Consider the following 22456-nt stretch of genomic DNA (forward strand, 5'->3'; position numbering starts at 1 on the left):
CTTGTAGATCAGCTTCCAGATGTGCCATCTTCCTAGCAAGTCTATTCCTCCAGGTATGCATAACTCTCTGCTTCGGTAGACCTTGAGCTAGATCAATAAAAAGTAACTAGAAGGTTTCTACACCCCCACAGGAAGAAGGGATCCTTGAATGATGAAGTGTAGCTTACCTATTTTGTCAAAATAGCATATATTCTTCAAATAAATGACATTTTTCCCCTTAGACATTATTTATTCTGGTCATTGTTTTTGAAATGTCAGTGTTACACTCTTGTATTCAACCATTTGTTTGTGAGCCAAAGTTTGCTTTAGTATGGAGAGATCTATTTTCAGAAGTAGGAAATTTCTGGAAATGTAATTTCAGAAAGAAAAGGAAACTGCTAAGTCACTGGAAATTATCTTTAAATGTATTAGATGTATCAGATCCCATCCCCTTTTCCCTCTCCAAGGACATGACTTCAACACTTAACCCTTCCCCTACAATACCATTTTTTCTCATTAGTGTGAAGATAGTGTATAACCTTCATTTAAAAAAACAAAACAAAACAAAACAAAACAAAACAGCTTCCTTGACCTGGCATTCCTCCTTCAGCTGCAACCCCTTTTTTTTTTCTCCCTTTCTAGCAAAATTCATCAGAAGAATTGTCCATATTTGCTGCCTTCAGTTGTTGTTTTTCTTCCCTTCTATCAAATTGAGGTTCCGTTTTGTCTAAACCCAGTCCAGGGGGGCTTTTGTCTCTACACTCCATTGGAATAGTTCTTATCAGAGTTACCCGTTTCACTTTACCTGGTTTCTAGGAAATGCCTGTTGCTGATATTCCTCCTGCTTCATTCTTCCTTCCCCCTCCTCTGTCCTTCTTGCAGTTCCCTCTTATCTCCCTGGTCTTTTATCACTGGAGTACCCCGGGGTTTGTTCCTCAGTAGTTCTCGTTTTCTAGCATTTATCTGGTCTCACTACTTCAGCCTTCATCTGTATGTGGATGGCCCCTAAATTTTTATCTCCTTTGAGTTCTAGTCATAAGTATGTAATTGCCAACTTAATGTCTCCACTTGGAGGAAGAGCAGGCATCCCGTCCCTTCCCCGGGCAGCCACTCCTCCGTACTCTCTCCATCTCGTCCCTTCCCCGGGCAGCCACTCCTCCGTACTCTCTCCATCTCGGTCAATGGCTACTCCTTCAGGCCAGAATCATTGGAGTCATCCTTCCTTGCTGCTTCTCTCATAATCTGCATTAAATTCTTCAGCAAATCCTGTTGGCTTATCTTCAGAATTTCACCACTTCTCATCACTTTCACCATCCCTCTCCTGTATAAACTGAGGTTATTAACTTCCCAACTAGACCTCCTCCTTCTGCTGGGACAGAAACCAGAGTGGTGCTTTTAAGATGCAGATCACATCATGTGACCCTTCTGCTTGAAACCCTGTAAAAAATCTCACTTGGAGCAGAAGCCTTCCTATGGCCTCTAAGACCCTGCAGATGGTCCCCACACTGTCTGGCATCGTCCCCTGCCACTGCTCCTTTGGGCTGCACTAGCCTCCTTTCTGTCTGTTTCCCTCAAATAAAATGTAAGCTTCAAGAGTGTAGACACTTAAACAACGAGTTTCTTTTATAAAGCACAGGGAACTATATTCAGCGTCTTATAGTAATCTATAATGAAAAGGAATGTATGTGTACGTATGACTGAAACATTATGCTGTGGACCAGAAATTGACACATTGTAAACTGACTATACTTCAGTAAAAAAATAAAATAAAAGACCTTTAAGTTAATTTTTAAAAAAGTATAGACACTTGATTTGTTGATTTTATCATCGCTGTGCTTCCAGTGTCCTGACAGTGCTTTGAATGAGTGAATGGTTGAGCCTTGGAAGGCATTTTGGGTTCATTTTACAGTGTGATGTTCATCTCTTGTTGAAGGAAAGCAGGTAATGTCAAGTACGTATTTTACCCATGTACAGTATTGTGGCATACTAAACTAAAAAACGAGTTTATGGCCTGCACCTTCCACCTGCTAATATTCCTTTCCCCCGCTTTTAACTCCCATGTTTTACGTTGGCTTCTAGCTGTCTCTTTGTTACCTAATCTCTTCTGTCTAATCCTAGCCTCTCTTGTTTTCCTCCCTCATTCTCGGTCACCCTCCGTTCTCAAAGTTTACTCTCCCACTAATCCCCCCAAGATCCCCTCCCCACCACAAAAACATAAATATAATTTAGCGTCACACTTTCCTCTTGAGCAGAAAAAAAAATTTCTCTGGAAATTCCCTGGTCATCACCATGATTTCTTTCTTCATTAAAAATAGTTCCTGAAAAAAAAAGTTCCTGAAGTGCTACTTTCACAGTGAAACTTCTCTTAAAACAGCTAGAATATTTTAATCTTTTTTGTCTAAGAGACTGTTGCCCTCTATCTGCTCCACGTTTCATTCTTCTACACAGTGGTCCAGCCTCACAAGAAATTCGTGATAGCTGAGCCCAGAACTGAGGCTGCTCTCAGAGGTGGGGCAAAATTTATTTTTAAAACCCATCAGTTTTATGTCTATCTCCTGAACTGATACATAGTAAGTTGCTAGGAATGATTATTTCTCCCACCAAAGAGTTGCTGAGTTCCAGTGATCATTTCTCACATACATAAATCAATTGCGGACTTCCTCATCAGGTTGGACAATTTTGTCTTTAATCTTTGTTTAGGAATTAAAGTATTAAATATTACTTATTAGTTAGGAATATTATTAGTATTTACTTAACCTATACCTATTTACCTGTAATAACTTTATTTATTTATGTATTTTATGTGTATTCATTATTCATCACAGAGAGGATGGAGGAATAGTAGGAAGAACACACTGAGTGTTAAGATGAGCATATGTTTACAAAGAATGAACTAGTTGAGTATGTATGCATATTAGTTTGGCTGGACTTGAATTTTACATACGCAGCAGGCTCTGAGAAGCCCCACCATCTCCCCTGGTTTTCTGTGTTTCCATTTCTGCCTCTGTCTCTGCAGTTCTTCACAATGAACGCACTTGAGACTCGGCCTTAGGGCTTTTTCCAGCTACAGGCCCTCAGCAGCTTACACTTGAAACTGGCAGGAAATACTGGGGAGTGAATACCTCTGGGTAGCCCTCGACCATTACTGATTGGGAGACTGTGGATAAACACCTACGTCCTCTTCCATTGGGTGGGACCGCACTGAGGCTCCTCTGTCATCTTCCAGATATCCCCAAAGGGGTAAATGTTCATTAAGTTACCCTGTATGCCTTCTCCCCTTCCCTTTCCCCCCTTTCCTCTCTCCTACCAGTGCTTCCAGGGGTCTTTTGCCATACAAACACCCCTCAACTCATGGTCAGGATCTGTCTCTGGGACACTCCAGCCTAAACCAGTAGAAAGCTGTTAATAGGAAGACTGGTCCTAAGTGAATGGTCATGAGAGATAATTGGATTTGGAAGTAGAATTTGGATTTCATTTATTAAATAGCAGAGGGATTTTACATGATGGTCGTGTTCATGTATTAATGCCTGTATGATAAATGTGTTTTCATTTACTCATATTTGTGTGCAGGTTCATTGGGACCATGACTATCAAAGTTGAATATGAAAGCTGCTAACTTATTTCTTTGAATAGTTTTCTGGTCCTGCTTCCTTGAAAAGATGCCTTGACTTGGAATTTATGTGTGATATAATTTTACTTTGAAGCTATTTTATTTCTCCCCTCCTTTATTCCTTTCTCTTTTTTTTTCTAGAGTTTTATTATTATTATTATTTTTAATAGGGGTCCTGGGGAATCGAACACAGGACCTCGTGGGTACTAGTCATGTACTCTACCACTGAGCTACACTCGCCCCACCCCTTTATTCCTTTTGAATCTTTTCTTTTCAAAATGCTAGAAACAACCCATAGTAGTAAGTAACCTTTAGCCTGGGAATAATTGCAATGAAGTGTCAACATTTTACAGATTAATTAACATGTAAAAATCTAGCAACCACATTGCTGTTTTTGGGGAATGATATAGTCTATATGAATGAGATTTTCCTATAACTGAAATGTGAATTTCTACACGTGAAATGTGGCTGAATATCCTCAGAAAAGTTAATCATGAGATAAGAAATTCTTTATATGTCAACTATTTTTAGAAGGATTTTTAACAATATGCTATGTTCTTCTTGATAGAATACTGCACTACTTAATTTTAATGACGAAACATCATGGACCTTAATTATTCTCCATGCTGTGTGAGCTGTTGGCATGTGTTGGACCGTTTGTGCACTAAATTGCCTCAGACCAGTGGGCATTTATTGATAGGGTTTCATCTCCTTCCTTTCTGTATCTTTCTCCTGCTGGCTCTTATTTACTTTGACCAGCCCCCACTGCTGCTTCTAATTTTCTGTGTTTTCTTAACTAGAGGAAAACAAGATTTTGATGGGTAATCAGATAAGAGGGCTTCTTAAATTGCCCACTCTGTCATTATGATACATTGGTGACAGAAGGATGGGCCTAGGCAAGAGTGGAGTCGAGCTATGCAGAAGGGATTTGGCAAATATCGTTTAAGTGGGTTTGACAGGCAAGTTATAATTTTTGAAGTCAGCTCATAATGCTAGATAATACGTTTGAATTCTCACCCTAGGACAGAAGCTCTGCAGGTAAGGGTAGTCCTGGCTCGTAGGTAATTTTGCCCAGAAGAAAATGAGATGGCTGGCGTAGAGATATGATGTATCTTGCTGATGTATCTTGCTTCTTCTGGAGATTTTGTATTTTGACAAAATTGTCAGCTCTTTAGGGAAAGGGTACTCAGTCTTTAGGCTTCAGCCTAGAAAGTTTATTTATGATAAAAGAAATTATATTGTGATAAGGGAAATCTGAGACAAACATCTTGATAAATTTCTCTTAAGGTTAAAAAGGTAGTTTTAAAAAGTTTTAATGTATTATCACCTACTCAGTTTTATGTGTGTGCTCATTTGCTTTCCAGTAATGTGTGCTGTAAATGCTTAGTAATGCTATCACTAATTTGGTATCTTCTGTTGTTAAGAGAGTGGTTTCACAAAATGCTTAATATACTGGTGCTTTGTACCAATTGTAAAATTGTAAATTAAAAAAATTGTAGATTAAATCGTAAAATTGTAACACTTGTAATTATAAAAACATTAAATTTATCGTAAATTCTTCACAGCTGGTGAGTCTGATAATTAACTTCTAAAACACATTCCTAAGGTAGAAAATAGTAGCCCCATCTAGATCCCCATCTGGGAAATGCAAAGTGCACATCGACTTGAATTCTCCAGGAAGTCTTGCTGGTAACTGAAGTGATTTGATCCTAGCAAGGGCTCATTCCAACAAATCTCCCCCACTGTTTGCAAATAGTGGATTCCTGGGTTACACCAATTGCAGATAGTGGCCTGGGTTACATAAATTTCTGTCCGACTGGGCTACAAATCGGGGGTATCCATGACCCCCTCTTTAGGTTTGATCATTTGCTCTAACGGCTCACAGAACCCAAGGAAGCACTTTACTTGCTATTACCATTTTATTATAAAGGGTGTTATAAAGGTTACAAATGAAGAGATACATAGGGCAAGGTCCTGAAGGGTCCCACATGCTTCTATCCCTTTGGAGTTTGGGATGTGCCACCCTCTGGCATGTGAATGCATTCACCAACCCCAAAGCCTTCCAAACCCCTTTGGTTAGGGTTTTACGGAGGCCCCACTATGCAGTCATGATTGATAAATCATTGACCATTGGTGATTAACTCGATTCCCAGCTTTTCTCCCCTCCTTGGAGCTTGGGGGGATGGAGCTGAAAGTTGTAATCCTCTAATCACATGGTTGGTTCCTCTGGCAACCTGACCCCATCCTGAAGCTTATCCAGGGGCCCACCCAGAGTCACCTCATTAGCATAAACTCAGGTGTGGTTGAAAGGAACTTGTTATGAATAACAAAAGACATTCTTTTTGCCTGTACTACTCGGGAACTTAGAAGGGTGCTCTTGAACCAGGAATCAGGGATGAAGACCAAATATATGTATTTCTGACTCTATCACAGTATCACCATGGTTTAGTTAAATAATACTAGTCCCCCAATAACATGATTCAAATTTTAGTCACCATAATATATTAAATATGCAAATAAAGTACAGATTTTGCTGCTAGCTCTTCAATATGCAGGTCACGAGTCAGTGTGTGAATGACAGGTGCACATCAGTTCTTCAGTTCACACAGACAGGAGAGGGTGTTGTGCTGCTTCCCTGTTTCCCAGTCATAGTCATGACATATTATGAAGCTGGTAATCGAAAGAGGGAAGTGGTAATAAAGATAAAAGTCCAGCAAAGAAACAAATAGTGAGTTTCCGGAAGTGAAATTTAAATTGAGCATAAATGAAATAATAGAATTAATAACTGATGGTAGGAATGTTGACACTGCTGCCATTTGAGAGACTCTTGTTAGCACTCAGAAGGGTTTAGTGAAGGCAAATTTAACAGCATAATGTTTTAAATTACAGCACACTAAATAAATGTTTTACTAATTTTTTGTTTCTCCGTACATTATAATTAATAGTAAGAGATTTTTTAATGTTTTAACAAACACTTCTGAAGGTTAGGGAACAATTGTAACTTTTCCCCTTGATTCCAAGATAGTTTTGCATGATTTCAACTTGGATGATTATTTTTATGGTCCCACACTAACCCCGGAAAGTGTGAACTGCCTGTATTTTTCTTGTATTTGCCAACAGTCTATCATCTGACCTCTAGTGGAAAGAGAAGAATTACAAAATAAACTTTGAAGAACTTTTAATGATAAATTATCTTTTGAATGACTCTAACATATAAATAGGTAAAAAGTCCTACATATTACACACTTTACATATTGCCCTTACTGTATGTTTTGAAATGGGGTGGTACAGTGTTTGCTGTTGACCCTTTCTGGACAACTCAGCACTACCCATTTTGCTTTTGTGGGTTCTTCTGGTTTGTATTTCTATTGAAGTTCTTTGAAATTTTCATGTAGAGAGATTTGTTATTATGTCAAGAGTTTCATGATCTAAACCTCTACTCTAACTCATCCTTCATGGAGAGTGAGGAAGCCTGCTAAGAATGTTAAGTAGTCCCCTTTAGAAACCTTAGTTTCTGTCCCAACAGAAAGGTCTCTAAAATGAATTCTTTCTCTTGACTTTGCTTGGAATGTGGTGTCTTCCTTAGATTTGGGCACTGAAGAGTGTTCACAGGAGGAGAAGGGTTATTAGGGAACTAGATCTGCTTGAGTTGACTCCTGTCCTTTATAGCTGACTCATCACTAAGTGTCCTCAATGTAGAAATTTATGACTTGCTGTTATTTTTTATCCCAGGGTGTGATCTCTTAGCTCTGCATATATTAAATCTTCTGTAGGTGTCATTAGACCTGGAAAATACAGCTTTCCTTCCCATGCTCACAATGAGAAATAAAACTGTCAGCTGGGTTGAAATGAAAATACATGATGGCTTTTGGTTCATCTTTAAAAAATCTGTTTCTATTTATAATCTATTTAATCTATGTATTCTTTTAATAGATACCCTACTTGGAAAATCAAGTTAAGATAGGGGCACTTAGAAGCTATAAGAAAGGAGAACAAAATAAATGGGCATTATATATAAATCTATAATGAGCAGAGATTCTTTCTTTACAATAAGATTATTATATTTTTCATTGACAAAAAATATGGACATTTCAAAAATAAGATCATGAAAGAAAAATTCATCAGTTATTTATTTTTCCCCCCTCGCATCCATTTTCTGCCCCTTTATATTTGCAAAATTCGTATTTAAACTGGTTCCAGGATGGAAGCCCAAACTAATGCCTCCCCAGGGTGCTTGGAACTTCTGCTTTGTGTCAGTCCGTAGATGTTTTGTGAGCATCTGCTTTGTAGTCAGCATCAGGTAGATCTGTGGGGGAGAGGAAATTCTGAATTATTAAATTTTACTCATGTCTTTAAAGTCTAATTGGAGTAGCAGGGTTTCCATAGGAGGCAGCGGTGAATGAGGTATGGCGCTTGCCCAAATGCTGCTTGTCTGCTGGGCTGTCTGCAAAAGAGTTACCTGGGGAACCTGTTAAAAATGAAGATTATTGAGCCCCACCCATTAACTTTTCCCTGTAGATCTAACATGAAGCTCAAGAACATGTATTTTTTTCTTTTAAAAAATAAACAATGCATGGGAAAAAGATGTAGAAAGTTATATGGTGAAAGAAATTCTCTCTCCTCCATTCTGCATCCATTCAGTTTTCCTTTCCAGAGGCAATCACTCTTACAAGTTTTTTGTGTATTGTTCTGGACATATACTCTGTATTTACAAACACATATGTGTGGGGGGGTGGGGCATGCTGTTCTGCACCTGGCTTTTGTTGCTTTACAGCATCTCTTGAATATCTTTTGATATCCCTTCTTGAAGAGCTGCCTCATTGTTATGAAAGGCTGCCTTGCACAGCTTGTAAAAGCACTACAGGAGATTCTAATGCACGGCCAGGTTTGGAGCCACAGATAGACTGTTAAATGGGTTTAGAAAAGCTTTTCTTGGAATGTTAATTCCTTGTCTTGTGTTTCTCAGCAAGGAACTGGACTCGGCAAATATTTCATGTACTTCTTGATTCAAGTTGCTTTAGGACAAATTTTTGCATGCTTCTCTTTTTGCTATAGTTATTAGGTAGAATTCATCAGTCGAAATATATGAAGGCAGTGGTGTACATAGTCATGGCATAGTTTTTAATTACTTCCTTTATTAATTTAAGGACATTGCCAAGCAAACCTTTATGTAATTCTTACTGTTTATCCTTTATCATCATGGCAAGTTTTTTTCCCCCAAGATGATTTACAGAGTTCTTATTAAATGCCATCCACAAATGAATATTACTTGAGAATGTATTTGCTTTTTCACTGGTTGTAAGTAGAAGTATAGTCTGTCTCCCTGAAATGGCAGATCCATTGGGCACTATTTGCAATATAGCTTTCCTTTGTTTCTGTAGGCATACCCCATACAACGCCGGACAGGCAGAAAGTAAATTGCTAAAGAGAAGTAAGAAAGTATTAGCTTGAGAGACTGAATGGCTAGTGAAATGACCACAGGATGGTGAAAGCAAATATATTTAGCTTTTTGAATATTTCAGAAGTTTAAAACGCCTTTTATTTCTTCAAGGCATTCTAATAGAAATTACTGCCTTTCTGAGATAACAGTTTATTTATGCTTATGTGTAAAGAGTTTTAATCCGTTTACCGTTTACATTGCTTACTCTGTATGCAGGTGTCACATAGACAGTGACAAGCAGAACAAGCATGTTTTCTGTGCTCTAGAAGTAATGTATCAGCATGTAAATTATATTTGATGTGTATATTTCACAGTTAATCTTGGAACAGATTTTATTAGAAGCTAGTTAACAATTTTCAGCTTTTTAAGGCATGCATTTTGTATCAGTGAGCTCACCTGTTGGTTCTTCAGTCCCTCTTATTTTTCCTTTTATGTTCTTCGTTCAGTTCCTTTTTATATTGTCTACTTCCCTCATCCTTATTAACATAGATGTTCTTAGGCAGCTGGTTAGAAATAACTCAGGAAGCCCTAGGACAGTTGGAAACATAAGCCAGCTCTTAGAAGTAGGAAAATTGTCTAATTTTCTGAGATTATTATGAACTGAAGGAATTTAGTCCACAGTATACCCTTCATTCAAAATTCTTGTTAAATATAGTTAAGCACATAATATGCCAGTAAATAGCTTTAATGTGTCAAAAATACAATCTTGAAATATGCCATACTCAACTTGTAAAGAAAAGCACTTAATTTTATGAAAGTAGTGTTGTATGTCAGCAAGAAAATAACAGAAGTTGGGTTATTCTGAACCACAGATCTAATTATAAATTACTAGTTTGAGTTCCACTGATAATATTTCACATGTGCAAATTATAAATTTTTACTTTAGCTAATATCTGATAATAAAGTATCTTAGGGTTAAAACTGCATACAACGTAATTTAACAGTGAAAATGCCTATTGACATTCTAGTACTTTTAGTAAGAATGTCAACCTGTTAAGCCAGTACTGGTTAGGAGAGTAAGATTTTTGGACCAGCAAAACCATTGTTCTACAGTTTCATTTTAAGCATTGTATGTTTATTAACAAGTAATTTTCTTAACTCTTTTGAGGGAAATACTGTCTTTATCTCCATTTTTACAGATGAGACAAAAAAATACAGACAATGAAAGTTATGCAAAGTCACACAGCTACTAAGTGGAGTAGCCCACTGACATAGGCAGACTGACTCCAGAGAACTCAACCATCAAAAAGTAATTAAAAATTGAAAACGAATTATCCTCTTCTTCTCTTAAAGAATGGCCATGTGAGTGTCTAATGTGTGGTCTGAGGAGATATCACTGAAGAAAAAAATAGTAAGCCTAATCGTAAAGCCAAGTTTCCTGCTTAGACTCAGACCTTACAGGTAATAAGCCCAGAGCCGTATGAGCTGTGACTGGTACCTAAGAGAAACATAGTAGTATTAATGGCTACTATTTAGTGCTGAGTATGTTCACTGTCCTGTTGCTTACTGTATGCTAAGCCATGTGCTTTGCATGCTTACATACAGTGTCCTATTTAATCCTAGGGGAATTCCTGCTCAGAGGGATTAAGAAATTTGCTCAAAGTCAAAACTAGTGGAGCTAGAAATCAAACCAGGCTTTTCTAATTCCAAAATCTATGCATACCACTGAAGCCAGTAGACATCTGTTTTTTCTGGTGGCATGGAACTAGACTGGATAGGCCTTGCTGGCTTATAGCTGTCCCAAGGCCTCAGCTGACCTCAGGGTTATGATATGAAAGGACATATGAAGAGCTGGTTATAAATTATCCTCTATATTCCAGGTGTTAATTCACCTCAAAGGGCACTGCCCCTCCCCCTTGCTGATATTTGTGTGGGGCGTTGAGGGTTGCACAATGGGTAACTCAGTCCTCTACAAAGAAGCCGTAAAAATCACCTTTGGATAAGAAGGTGAACTTTTGCAACACAGGTGAAAACTTGCACTGAAGCAAAATTTAGAATTTCATTACTACATTTTTCTACCATCTAAGGAAAGGTAAAAAATCTACTAATTCATACATTCAAAGATCTTTCCCTTTTTACCAACTCTCTTGTCTTTAGTTCTTATACCAAATTCTTAAAAAATTCAAGCACAACAGACTTTTTTTTAAAAAAAAAAGCTGCTTGTAATTTTACCATAACGTATCAGTTTTCAAATAAGCTTTCAGCACAGTTAATAAGGGAAATTTACTGGGATCATCCTGTTGAGAGGGCACTATATTTGGTACTGAGAGAAGTCTTGAGCTCAACTCAGGAAATAGGGTGTATAAAAAAGCCCAGTATTAGACAGAAATGAGGGAAAATGTGTGTCAGTAAAATGTTGAAGGACTTTCTGTGAGGTGAGCTGGTGAAGTTTCACCAAGGAGGAGGAATTTGAGTTGGGCCTTGAAGACTAGATAATGTAATAAGATTGCTTGGTGAGGAATGGAGAGAGCATTTGAAGCAAGAGGAATATCTAATGAAGTCCACTGGCAGGAAGATCTTAAAGAATGTGGCCACCCACTCCTCTAACACCGAGAGTAGAGAATATAAATGGGAGCATTATCCAAGAGGAAAAAAGAGAATGTTTGGCAGATTCCAGGGAATTCTGGTTAGTCATTAATTCAATTCTGTTCTCGTCAAGTGTCAAAAAAAAAATGCCAGCTAAGCAACAATTTCAGAAGATTAAGACAATAGAAAGTGCTAAAGTTGTCACTGTCCCACTCACCAAATGGCAATGAGGCTGTTCTATAGATGGAAGCTATTCAGCAAAGGGCAGATTGTCACCCCTATAAGAAAACAACCCCCCCACACACAGTGGTCTAATAAACGTTGAATACTTTGCCATTAGGAAAACACGGAGCGATTTGTATATGAAGGCAAGTGTTATAAGAGAAATAGAGTGAGAGCCTAAAGGAGGGTTGAAAGTGATTCTTAGAAAATTTGCTTTCAGAGTTCTGCGTTTTATGTGTCCTACTGCATTTGCTCTTAATGTATCTGTTAACGCTATAGTGTGTTAGAATTCTTTTAATGGAGGTGAGGGGTGGAGGAAATTATCCCTCCCTCTGAGAGAGAAACTGAAGTAACCTTCTAGGTTTAGGGACATTTAATTTTTATGTTTAATTTGATTTTTAAATTACATTTTATGTGATTAATATAAAAGATTATTGTTCAGATCCACTGATTTATCAGAGTTACTGTTTTTACTAATTTACCATATTTATTATTAAGTTCTGAAATTTTTTAAATAAATAAAAGCTATAAATGTTTTGCCAGTTGGCTAGAATTGGTCACAGCCTGAAGATATCACTGACATTTTAGTAAAAGAGAATATATAGGGTGAGTGTGGCAGTGAAGAGTAGACGCTGGAGAGAGGAACCGTGGATCTTTGAGGATCATTAGTCAAGTTTTGCCCAAAGTGTCCTTAATTACTTGGAATGTCCCTACCATCTCTTTTCTTCCCTAAGCTTTATGGGAATCACCCTTACATAAGTATTGTAGATATAAATAGACACGTTTATGATACATGCTGGTTTAGGTTTTCCAGGACATATCTAACAGCTTTTTCTCACTTACTTCTTTTGGTGTAAGCATCACTTTTTTAAGAAGAAAGAATATGGCCACAGTCAAGGTACAACAAGACAAACTAAGTTTCTGGAAGTGTCAAGTCGGCTTCTGGGGTCTGAGTTTCTTTTCTGGTCGCAGTGCAGCACCTGTTACTGACGATGAATGAGCCTCACTTTCAGCATCCGGGAAGTCTGGTTTTGAATTCTGTTTCATTGAGTGTGGAGGTACCTCGCACTCGTCTTCTCACATAGGTGCCACTACTGTTTTCCTTGCTTCATTTCAGCCGCCTGCTGTTAGTACACTCTTTTCCTTGTCACTATAATGGACGGTCCTACTTCAGAAACCTCAGATCCTGAACATTCCACTCTTAGAGCATAATCTCTCCTGTTACAGGTCACTTGTTCAAGGCCCTCCACTGAGTCAGTGCTCAGAGCACACAGACCCCTCAGACCATCTCACTGTCTCTCACTACCTTCTTCTGTCTTCACATCCCTTTTGTCCAGCTTAGATTTCACGATTCATTATTATATTATCTCCCTTGAAAATATCCTCACTCCCTTTCTAGTCTTTGCTTACAAAACCCCAACTCTGGATAGACCCAGCTTCTTCCTCTGGGCCTGCACCACATGGACGAGCATTGCTGAAGAAACAGTCACACAACTGTGCCGAGATGGTTTCACTCGGAATTCGTTGTCATAGACCTCAAGTGGAGTCTCAGCACTGCCTAGCTATGTTACTGTTTTCTGGTCTTTCATTTTTCAGATCAGCTGTTTTGTACTTTCCTTCCTCACACTACTCTGCTACTTCCCAGACTCACTGATTATCTCACACCAACCTAAGCTGAGCCTTCAGACTATAGTGTGATGTCCAGTTTATCTATTTTTTGGGGGTCCCTCGTGCTTTTGGTGCTGGATCTAAGAGATCACTTTCTGATTCAAGGCTATGAAGATTTATTCCTATACTTTATTCGAGGAGTTTTATCATTTTAGTTCTTACTATGGTATATGGTATATGTTCTTACTATGGTGTATGTACTAGGTATATGACCCATTTGAGTTAATTTTTCTATATTGTGTGTGGTGGATATCCAACTGCATTCTTTTGCATGTATTTGTCTCAGTACCATTTGGTGAAAAGACTATTCTTTCCCCATTGGATGGTCATGGCCTTCTTGTGGAAAATCAGTTGTTCCTAAATGGTAGGGTTTATTTCTGGACTCTCAATTCTGTTCCACTGGTCTGTATGTCAGTACCACAGTGTCTTGATTATTGTCACTTTGTAAGAAAGTTTTGAAATTGGGAAGTCTGACTTCTCTATCCATTGATTCTTAACTTTCTTTAGGTTACAGAAGCCCTGCTGGATATCTTATAGAAAACTGTGGACCCAGTATGTTGTACATAAATATGTAGAAAGTTTTGCATAAGGTTTATTTTGTTGGATTGGAAATTGATAGTTTTTCAGATAAAATATACTTTTTAAACAATTAGCATATTCACCTTTGCTTTCTGTGGAAATAAATGAAGTATATCTAAGTTGGAGAAATAAAACCAAAGAAATTTCAGTTCTACTAAAAGTAAATTGCAAATACTTGATTCAGTTACATACATGATTGAATATTCAAATGGTAATATGTTATTTTTGACAACTGGTTTTGACTTTTTTTGGTCTTTTATTGCATCAAACTCTATTCAGACTCAAAGACCTTATGGAAGCAGTTGTACTGGAGTCCTCAGATGCGAGTAGGTTTTTTGGGGGTATCCACAATCTCTAAGATTCATTGCTTTCGGTATTTTGTTGTAGTTGCTAGATGAATACATTACAAGGTTTTTGTTTGCTTAATCTTTTTATATAATGGTAGATAGAATTTTATCCTTTAAAGTATTTTAATTGTGAAATAACATGGGAAAGTGTCTAAAACATAAACGTATAATTTCACGAGTGATTATAAAACATACACCCTTGTAATAACAACCCAGGATGCCTCCCCTCAGTCCTCTCCAGATCACAACTCCCTAGAGGAAACCACGTTCCTACTGTTATGAGCCATCTCTTCCCTGCTTTTCTTTATAGTTTAATCCCTAAACACTGTACTTCAGCTTTGCCTGGTTTTGAACTTTATGAATGAATTGAACACACTGTGTATATTCTTGTCTTTTTTTTTTAACATAATGTTGACATGCATAGAATTCATTCAGTTATCGCATGAGTCTATAGTTCTTTCATTTTTATTGTATAGAATTCCATTGTGAGCGATACTGCAGTTTATGCATTTTACTGTGATAGGCTATTAGAAATAACGATTCTAGTCTTTCCTGTAGTGTCCTTGTGCTCATGTGCATGAGTTTCTCTGAGACATATGGATGTACCTAAAATATGTCTTGATACCTGGTAGAGCATTTGCTTCCTTCCCCAGGAATGCCTTGCATATTCTTGGCCCTTTACATTTTCATATCAGTTTTTAGAATCAGTTTGTCAGGTTCCACAGATATTGGTTAAATTTAATCTATAAATCACTTTGAGGAAAATTAGTATCTTTACATATTGAACTTCAAATCGATGAATGATTTATATCTCCATTTATATAATAAGGTCTTTAAAGTCTCTTAATAATGTTATATTTTTCCTTAATGTGGTCTTGAGTAGTTTTTGTTAAATTTCAGCATACTTGACATTTTTTTTTTCTGCAGTTGTGCATGGTGTTTTATTTCACTTTTTAGGTTTATGTTGGTATATGGAAATATGATTACTTTTTATGCGCTGATATTGTATCTAGCAATTTTTCTTTTGATTGATTCTTGTAATTTACCTATAGATTGTTTTGCATTTTTTGCCTGATAACCGTAATATTTGCAATGACATCTTTGTTTTTTCTTTCCCAATCCGTATACCTTTTAATTCTTTTTCTTATTTTACTGCACCAGCTTGACTTTCCAGGATAACATTTTCTAGAAATGGTAACATCAGGCATTCTTGTCTTGCTCTTATCTCAAAGAGACCGCTTTCATGTTATTTGCATAGAAGTTTTTAGAAGTACTCGTTATCAGATTTTGAAGGTATCCGTGTACTTTTAATTTTCTAGGGGGTTTTGTTTGCTTTTTTAATCATAAGCAAATTTTGAATTTTATCAGATACTTGTCCTGCTTCTTTTTAAATGATCATTTTTTTCTTTTAATCTATTAATGTGGCAAATTTCACAAATTAAATTTTTTACTGTTAAAACCACCTTGGATTCCTGAGATAGACCAAACTTGGTGTTTGCATCTTTGCTCATAAATGAATGTCTTGTAATTTTCTTTCCTTGTATCATCCTTTCCAAGTTTGAATAGCAAGTTTATGCTATCATAAAGTGAGTTAGGAAGTAAATGTTTTCTTTTTTTTCCTACTCTCTGGTGCAAATTTTATATAATGTTGGAATTATTTCTTTCTTGAATATTTTATAGAAGTTTCCTGTGAGGTCATTTGGGCCTGGGATTTTTTTGTAGGGGGACAATTTTTAAAATTGTAAGTAACAGTTACAGGATTATTCAAATATCCTATTGTCTTTGATTCAGGTTTGCCTGTTTTATCTATGATTTCAAATTGTTTAGCATAAAATTGTTCATAATACCCTCTTTTATATTTAATGTCTATAGAACTTAAAATTTTCTCCCTCTTTTCATTCCTAATATTGGTTATTTAAGTTTTATCTCATTTTACTAAAGCTTCCTAGAGGTGTGCCAATTTTGTAAGTCTTTTCAAAGAATCAATTTTTGGCTTCAGTTCTCTGTTGTATCTTCATTTTCTGTGTCATCAATTCTGCTCTTTTAGTTTGCCTTCTGCCCGTATTTTTAAGGTTTATTTTGCTATTCTTTTTGTAACTTCTTGGGATAGATTCTTTTTGTAACTTCTTGAGGTAGAGCTTATTGGCTTATTAATTTTAACCTCTTTTTTTTCCCAGTACATACATTTCAAGCTATACATTTCTGTTTATAAGTTCTACATCTGGCAGGTTGAGTTATGTAGTATTTTCATTAGTGTCCAGCTCAAAATAATTTTTAGAGTTTTATTATGATTTATCTTTTGACTAGGGTTATTTAGAAGTTTATTTCTTAATTTCTAAACACGTGAAGATTTTCTGTTTAACTTTTTGTTATTGGTTTCTATCTTAATTGAACTGTGGCCAGAGAATTTCTAATTTCAGATCTTCAGATTTGGCTGTGGCCCAGTGTATGGTCGCTTGCTGTGAATGGTTCGTGTGTGCTTGAAAGGAAATTTGTGTTCTGTGGATGCTGGGTGTTGGATTTAAGTATTCATTAGGCCATGTTTTTTAATCCTGCAATTCGAATCTCGTGTATTTCACAGTTCTTTGTTTTGCCTGCTTATTCTATCAGATACTGAATTGTCAAAATCTCACTACTCTTATGTCCTAGTGAATTTAAATTTTTATTATTATAAGGTGAACATGTTTTTCTCGTTACATTTTTTGCTTTAGATTCTATGTTGCTCAATATAGCTGTCCTTTCTTTTGATTACTATTGTTGTGGTGTTTGTTTGCTCATCTGTTACTTTCAGTCTTTCTGTGTCCTTGTTTTATGTGTCTCCTATAACCAGCAAATTGTATTGTTTCAGTCCAGCCATATACTCTGCCTCTTAACTTGAACATTTAGTGTATTTGCATTGCATTGCAATTACTGATATATTTGAATTTATACTCCCATCTTATTTTGGTCATTCTGTCTCTTTTCCTCTGTTTTCTCCCTTTTTTAAAAAAATCACACTAGTGGCAGGGGAATCTGCCTGGAATTTGGGAGCTATGCTCTATGTTTCTGTTCTTGTAGTTGTCTTGTACTTTCAAGATGTCACTATATAGTTTTTTCAGTCCTTAGTTGGTTCCCTTAAGCTTTATTTTTATTTAAGTTCCATTGCTGCATACTCCATGAAATGGAGTACTATTTCAGATACAGTGCCTCGAACTAATTTAAGTGGTTAATTAGGGATATGAGACCTAAAGCAGAACTGTTAGGACTCAGTGCTCTCACCATGTCTGTGACATTATCCAAACTTACTAATCACCTCTAGCTGATGGCAGCCATATTTTACAGTTAGGTGGTGTTTTATTCTGCTCAGGGAGGGAAGAAAGAGTGGAGGAGAGAAGAGACAGGAGATAGAGAGAGAGTGTCTGTGAGTTAGCTCTCTGGTGTCTTCTCTTAAAGGGACACTAATCCTATTGGATTAAGGCCCCCTCCCTTGTAACCTCATTTAACCTTAATTATTTCCATAGAGGCCCTATCCAAATACATTCACACTGGAGGTTACAGTTTCAGCATATGAATTTTGGAGGGACACAAACATTGAGCCCATAACAGGTGGCATTTACTTAATGGTTGAGGGTCCTACGGTTTATAATTATGTTACTTCCAATGTCTCTACTGCTGCTAATAGTGAATTACTTTCCATGTATTTGGGTGTATTCTCCCCTGCAGTTATTCAGCAAGTATGTAGGGAAGAGAGTAAAATTTGTTCTTGCATATGCTTCTATACTCTACAAAATGTGTTGGTGAGGTGGTTGTACATTTCTCAGCAGTTAGTTAATTAAAGATTTTCACCTTATATACATATTGGCTTAATTTTTTTTTTATTTTAGCTGTGTTGGGGTAGAAGAACATCATGCTGTTGACATTGACCTGTATCACTGTCCCAACTGTGCAGTTCTACATGGCTCCTCCTTGAGTAAGTACTAGAAGCATAAATAAAAATTGATGTTTCAAACTTAGTATGTATATGACAATACTTTAATGATATTCTGACTAGTTGTATTACACCTACCAAGAACTATAAGGAAGAGTTTTTCAGAAGATGTTGAGAAGACAAGTATTGTTTGAATTATTAAATAACTTTAAGTGAAAAAAAAATACTATCATTCTTAATTGCCAGTGCAAAGCCTGCAAACTCAAATATGTATTTTCAAAGCTTTCAATTTAAGTGCAATAAAGTAAAATTTTTCTGATTTTGAAAACTGATTTCATCTGTTTTTATCTCTTTATACATTAAAAAAAAGAATGATAACTAGACTTATCATGGTGATCGTTAGTAAATGTAGAGAAGTATCGCATTACTGTGTTGTGTACTAGGGACTAACATAGTGTTGTTGGTCAATTATGCTTCAAAGACAAATAGACAAATTCATAGAAAAAGAGAAGAGATATGTGGTTACCAGAGGCAGGGGGTGGAGTGAGAGGAAATTTGATGAAGTCAAAAGGTACAGACTTCCAGTTATAAGATAAATAGGTACTAAGGATGTACAACATGATAAATATAATTAACACTGCTGTATGTTATATATGAAAGTTGTTAAGAAAGTGGATCCTAAGAGTTCTAATCACAGGAAAATTTTTTTTTTCTATTTTATTTTGTATCTACATGAGAAGATGGATATTCTCTAAACTTATTGTGGTAATCATCATGATGTAATAAATAAGGCAGATTTATGCTCTACGACTTAAACGTATACAGTGCTGTATGTTAATTTTATTGATAAAATTGGAAGAAGAAGAAAAAAATCTTTCAGTAACATTTAGGACATTGTATAGGTTAAGGCTACGGCACCCACATGCATTATATTTTTAGTAGAAAATTAGGGCATTGATATGCTAAAGTGCTACTTCAGTTCTCCGAATTTGGTCATAATGTTGAGTATGGTCCAGAGTCCTGCCCAGCAATCCTCTGTGATTGAAACAACCTCCCTACAGTCTTCTTCCCAAGAAGACAGAGGCCAGACCGAGTCTCTGTCCGCACTCTTCTTGAGGGGCAAGGGCACAAGCAGGGGAGCTCTTGCGTCCTCTGCACCAGCAACACATATGAATGATTTTTATTGTTAGCCTTTTACAAAGGTTTCAGAAGAATAGATTGGAATATTAATTGTTGTTGCATAAATATGAGAGTATAGAAAAAATTTTAAGGGCTTTGGATTATAAGTATTTCTTTTCTTAAAAATTTAGACTGTATGCTATTGTTTTTGTGTTCATAAAACTAGAGAAAAACTGTAGACTTAGTCACTTTAGAACTGAAAGGAACCTTTTTCTTTTTTTTAATTTTATTTTTTATTGAAGTATAGTTGATTTATAGTGTTAGTTTCAGGTGTACAGCAAAGTGATTCAGTTATACATATACATATATATTTTTTCAGATTCTTTTTCATTGTAGCTTATTACAAGAAATTGAATATAGTTCCTTGTACTTTACAGTAGGTTGAAAGGAACCTTTTTCTGACGAATATACCTTGATACACACTTGGGTCAGATGAGGGTAACCTATTCAACCTCTTTATTTTGAATGCAGCTTTTTTCTTAGTAGTTTTTTAAAATGGAAATTTTGTTCTGAGGTTATGGGCAAGTAATTTTTCAAAAGAGACAGCAGCAACTGACTGCTTATCTGTTTTACTAGAAATATTAATAATTTACCTCATTTCTTTGTGAGAGATTTAACAATTTAAGCTATATGAATACATTAAAATATTTCCTTATAAAATAGAGATTATCCTTTTTGTTAGTTCTGCAGTATAAAGTTTGAGGTTAGCAAATTGGTAGAATTGTTACATGTGTAGTAGACTATTTACTGTCATAAATGTCTTAAAAGTTCTTATTTTGTGTGGTACTGAAGTATATAAAATATAACTTGAAGTAATTACTGACCAAGTGTAATTCTTGGAGGAAATAAATAATACTGGGTTTTATGTCAAGAAGGGAAATGGAACTAAAATGTAAGTTTTAATTTAGAATTTAAGTAAATAACCCCAAAATGAAGTAATTGGACTATAATTTCTGTGAAATGTTAAATGGGTTGCTATGAGGCAGAATAATGTAGTGTTTAAAACACTACTACATGTAATGCACTCTATTTCCTTTTTTCCTATATGATTTAATTTTTTTAAAAGCTTGTTGTGCTCACTAAATTGATATCACAATCCATAATGGATCTTGACCTGCACTTTGAATAACAATGCTTCAGAGAGAAGCTTGACTATTACCTGCCCCTTCATGTGCTTCTCATCCTTAAATAACAGCAAATCAGGCATGGCTGTCTTCTGGGCAAAAGTCCAACTTTCTAAGTACCCATAAGGAAAATGCCCAGGATCCAGTAATCCGTTTCATCTTTTTTTTTCTTTTAATATATTTTTATTGAAGTATAGTCAGTTTATTTAAGGCTCAGCTGCCCCACCCCTCACCCTTAATTGGGTAATCCCTTTTGATCCCTTTCTCTCTGCTCTTAAGCCTCTCTTGCTTGCCACCAAGGGTTTCCCATTTTGTTGAGTTCCCCAGGAATCCTTTACTACAGATAACATTGAGATAGTATAATGTCCATTAATATGGTGAATTTAGACTTTAGCCTTTTATTGGGAATTAAGAACTCTAATAGAGGGCCAGTATCAGAACTTGCCCAATACTTAAACACGTGTTCTCAGTGGCCCTCAGGCACAAGCAGTCCAAACTCAGTTTCCTCTCCTTTCCCTCTGACCGCTATTGACATATTCTTTCACTGACCTCCTTCCTTTAAGAAATTCGGTCAGCTCTTGCAGTAGCTGATTTTACGTGTTAAGCATGTTGGCCCAACAGGACAATTTTTCTGTTAACATCCTGCAAGTCAGCACATTTAAAAGGAAAGAAAAGTGACTGACAGCTTATTGGTTGCCCCAGGCACTGTGCTAAGAGGTACTAGACTTGTGTTATCTCCTTTGATATCTGTAACACCTTGATGTGAGAAAAATTATCTTACTAGCCCTTTCATGCAGCTGTTCGGCAGAGCTGGAATTTGAACTCGTAGCTGTCCAATCCCAAATCTATTTTAATTCTAATCTTTTCTGCCAAAATGAAATTAAAACAATGTAACATAGTTTACTTATCAAATGGGCAGTTTGTTTTTTCTCTTTGTCTTTTTCTCTCTCTCTGTCCCCATCTCCTCCCTGCTTCCCTCCCTCCCACTTCCCCCCCTTCCCCCCCCTTCCTTCCATAATGATGTTTACTGTAGGCCTCAGGCTTTCATATAGGCTACTAATATATAAGAGTATGAGTTACCTACCACTTTCCTGGAGATGGTTTTGCAATATGTAGCAAGTATTGTAAAAATTACCCTGAGGAATTAACGGGGGAAGCAGATTTAAGTATATAAATATTAATCTCAACTTCGTTTGATGAAAGGTTCAGAATGAACTAAGTGCTTAAGAATCAAAAAAGAATTATAACATAATGCATCTACATTTATGTCTTAAAATTCTAGGCTGCCTTTAAATTGTTTTTTAATATTTAATAAGGAGAAAATGCCAATGATAAGAAAGGCAAGTAAGATAAACATTATGATTCCAGTTGAAAATAAAATGGAGTTATGTATCTGTATATATGTAGAGTAAAAGCCTGGTCATACCCTTGAATTTTTATTTTTCTAATTTTTTTAGTGGAGGTACCAGGGATTTAGACCAGGACCTCATGCATGCTAAGCACGTGCTCTACCACTGAGCCATATCCTCCCTGCTAACCCTTGAATTTTAAAAGTGATTTTTAAGTGAGAAATAATGCACGAAGGATAACTTAGTGGTATTTTCTAGGAAGGTTGCTTAATGATTGTCAGTTTTTTCCATGAGTTTCTTTTTTTTTTTTTTAAATGAGATTTATTCTCTTCCATATTGAGGGTCTGACTGCCATAATTTACTTGGGAATCTTGTTGTAGGCTCTTAGATATGAATAAGCCTGATATCCACTCCAATTGATTATTTAGTGTAACTTCTTCTTATCCTTATGAGGATTGTTGACTGAAAAAAAAATGCACAACCTGAAAGTTGAGACTTACGTTTTATTGGCAGACATTTCTGAGGA

General features: G+C 36.3%; 1 protein-coding gene across 2 annotated transcripts in view; it reads left to right on the forward strand.

The window, feature by feature from the left end:
• The window catches only part of KDM7A (lysine demethylase 7A), a 77414-nt gene that overhangs the window by 14703 nt on the left and 40255 nt on the right, over nucleotides 1-22456 (forward strand). For both annotated transcript variants that reach the window (XM_064487303.1, XM_064487302.1), the window contains exon 2: nucleotides 18235-18320. In XM_064487303.1, coding sequence (XP_064343373.1) covers nucleotides 18235-18320 — 86 coding nt within the window. The remainder of the gene's footprint in view (nucleotides 1-18234; nucleotides 18321-22456) is intronic.

The sequence above is a fragment of the Camelus dromedarius genome, chromosome 7 (genome assembly GCF_036321535.1).
Source record: "Camelus dromedarius isolate mCamDro1 chromosome 7, mCamDro1.pat, whole genome shotgun sequence".
Lineage (NCBI taxonomy): Eukaryota > Metazoa > Chordata > Mammalia > Artiodactyla > Camelidae > Camelus > Camelus dromedarius.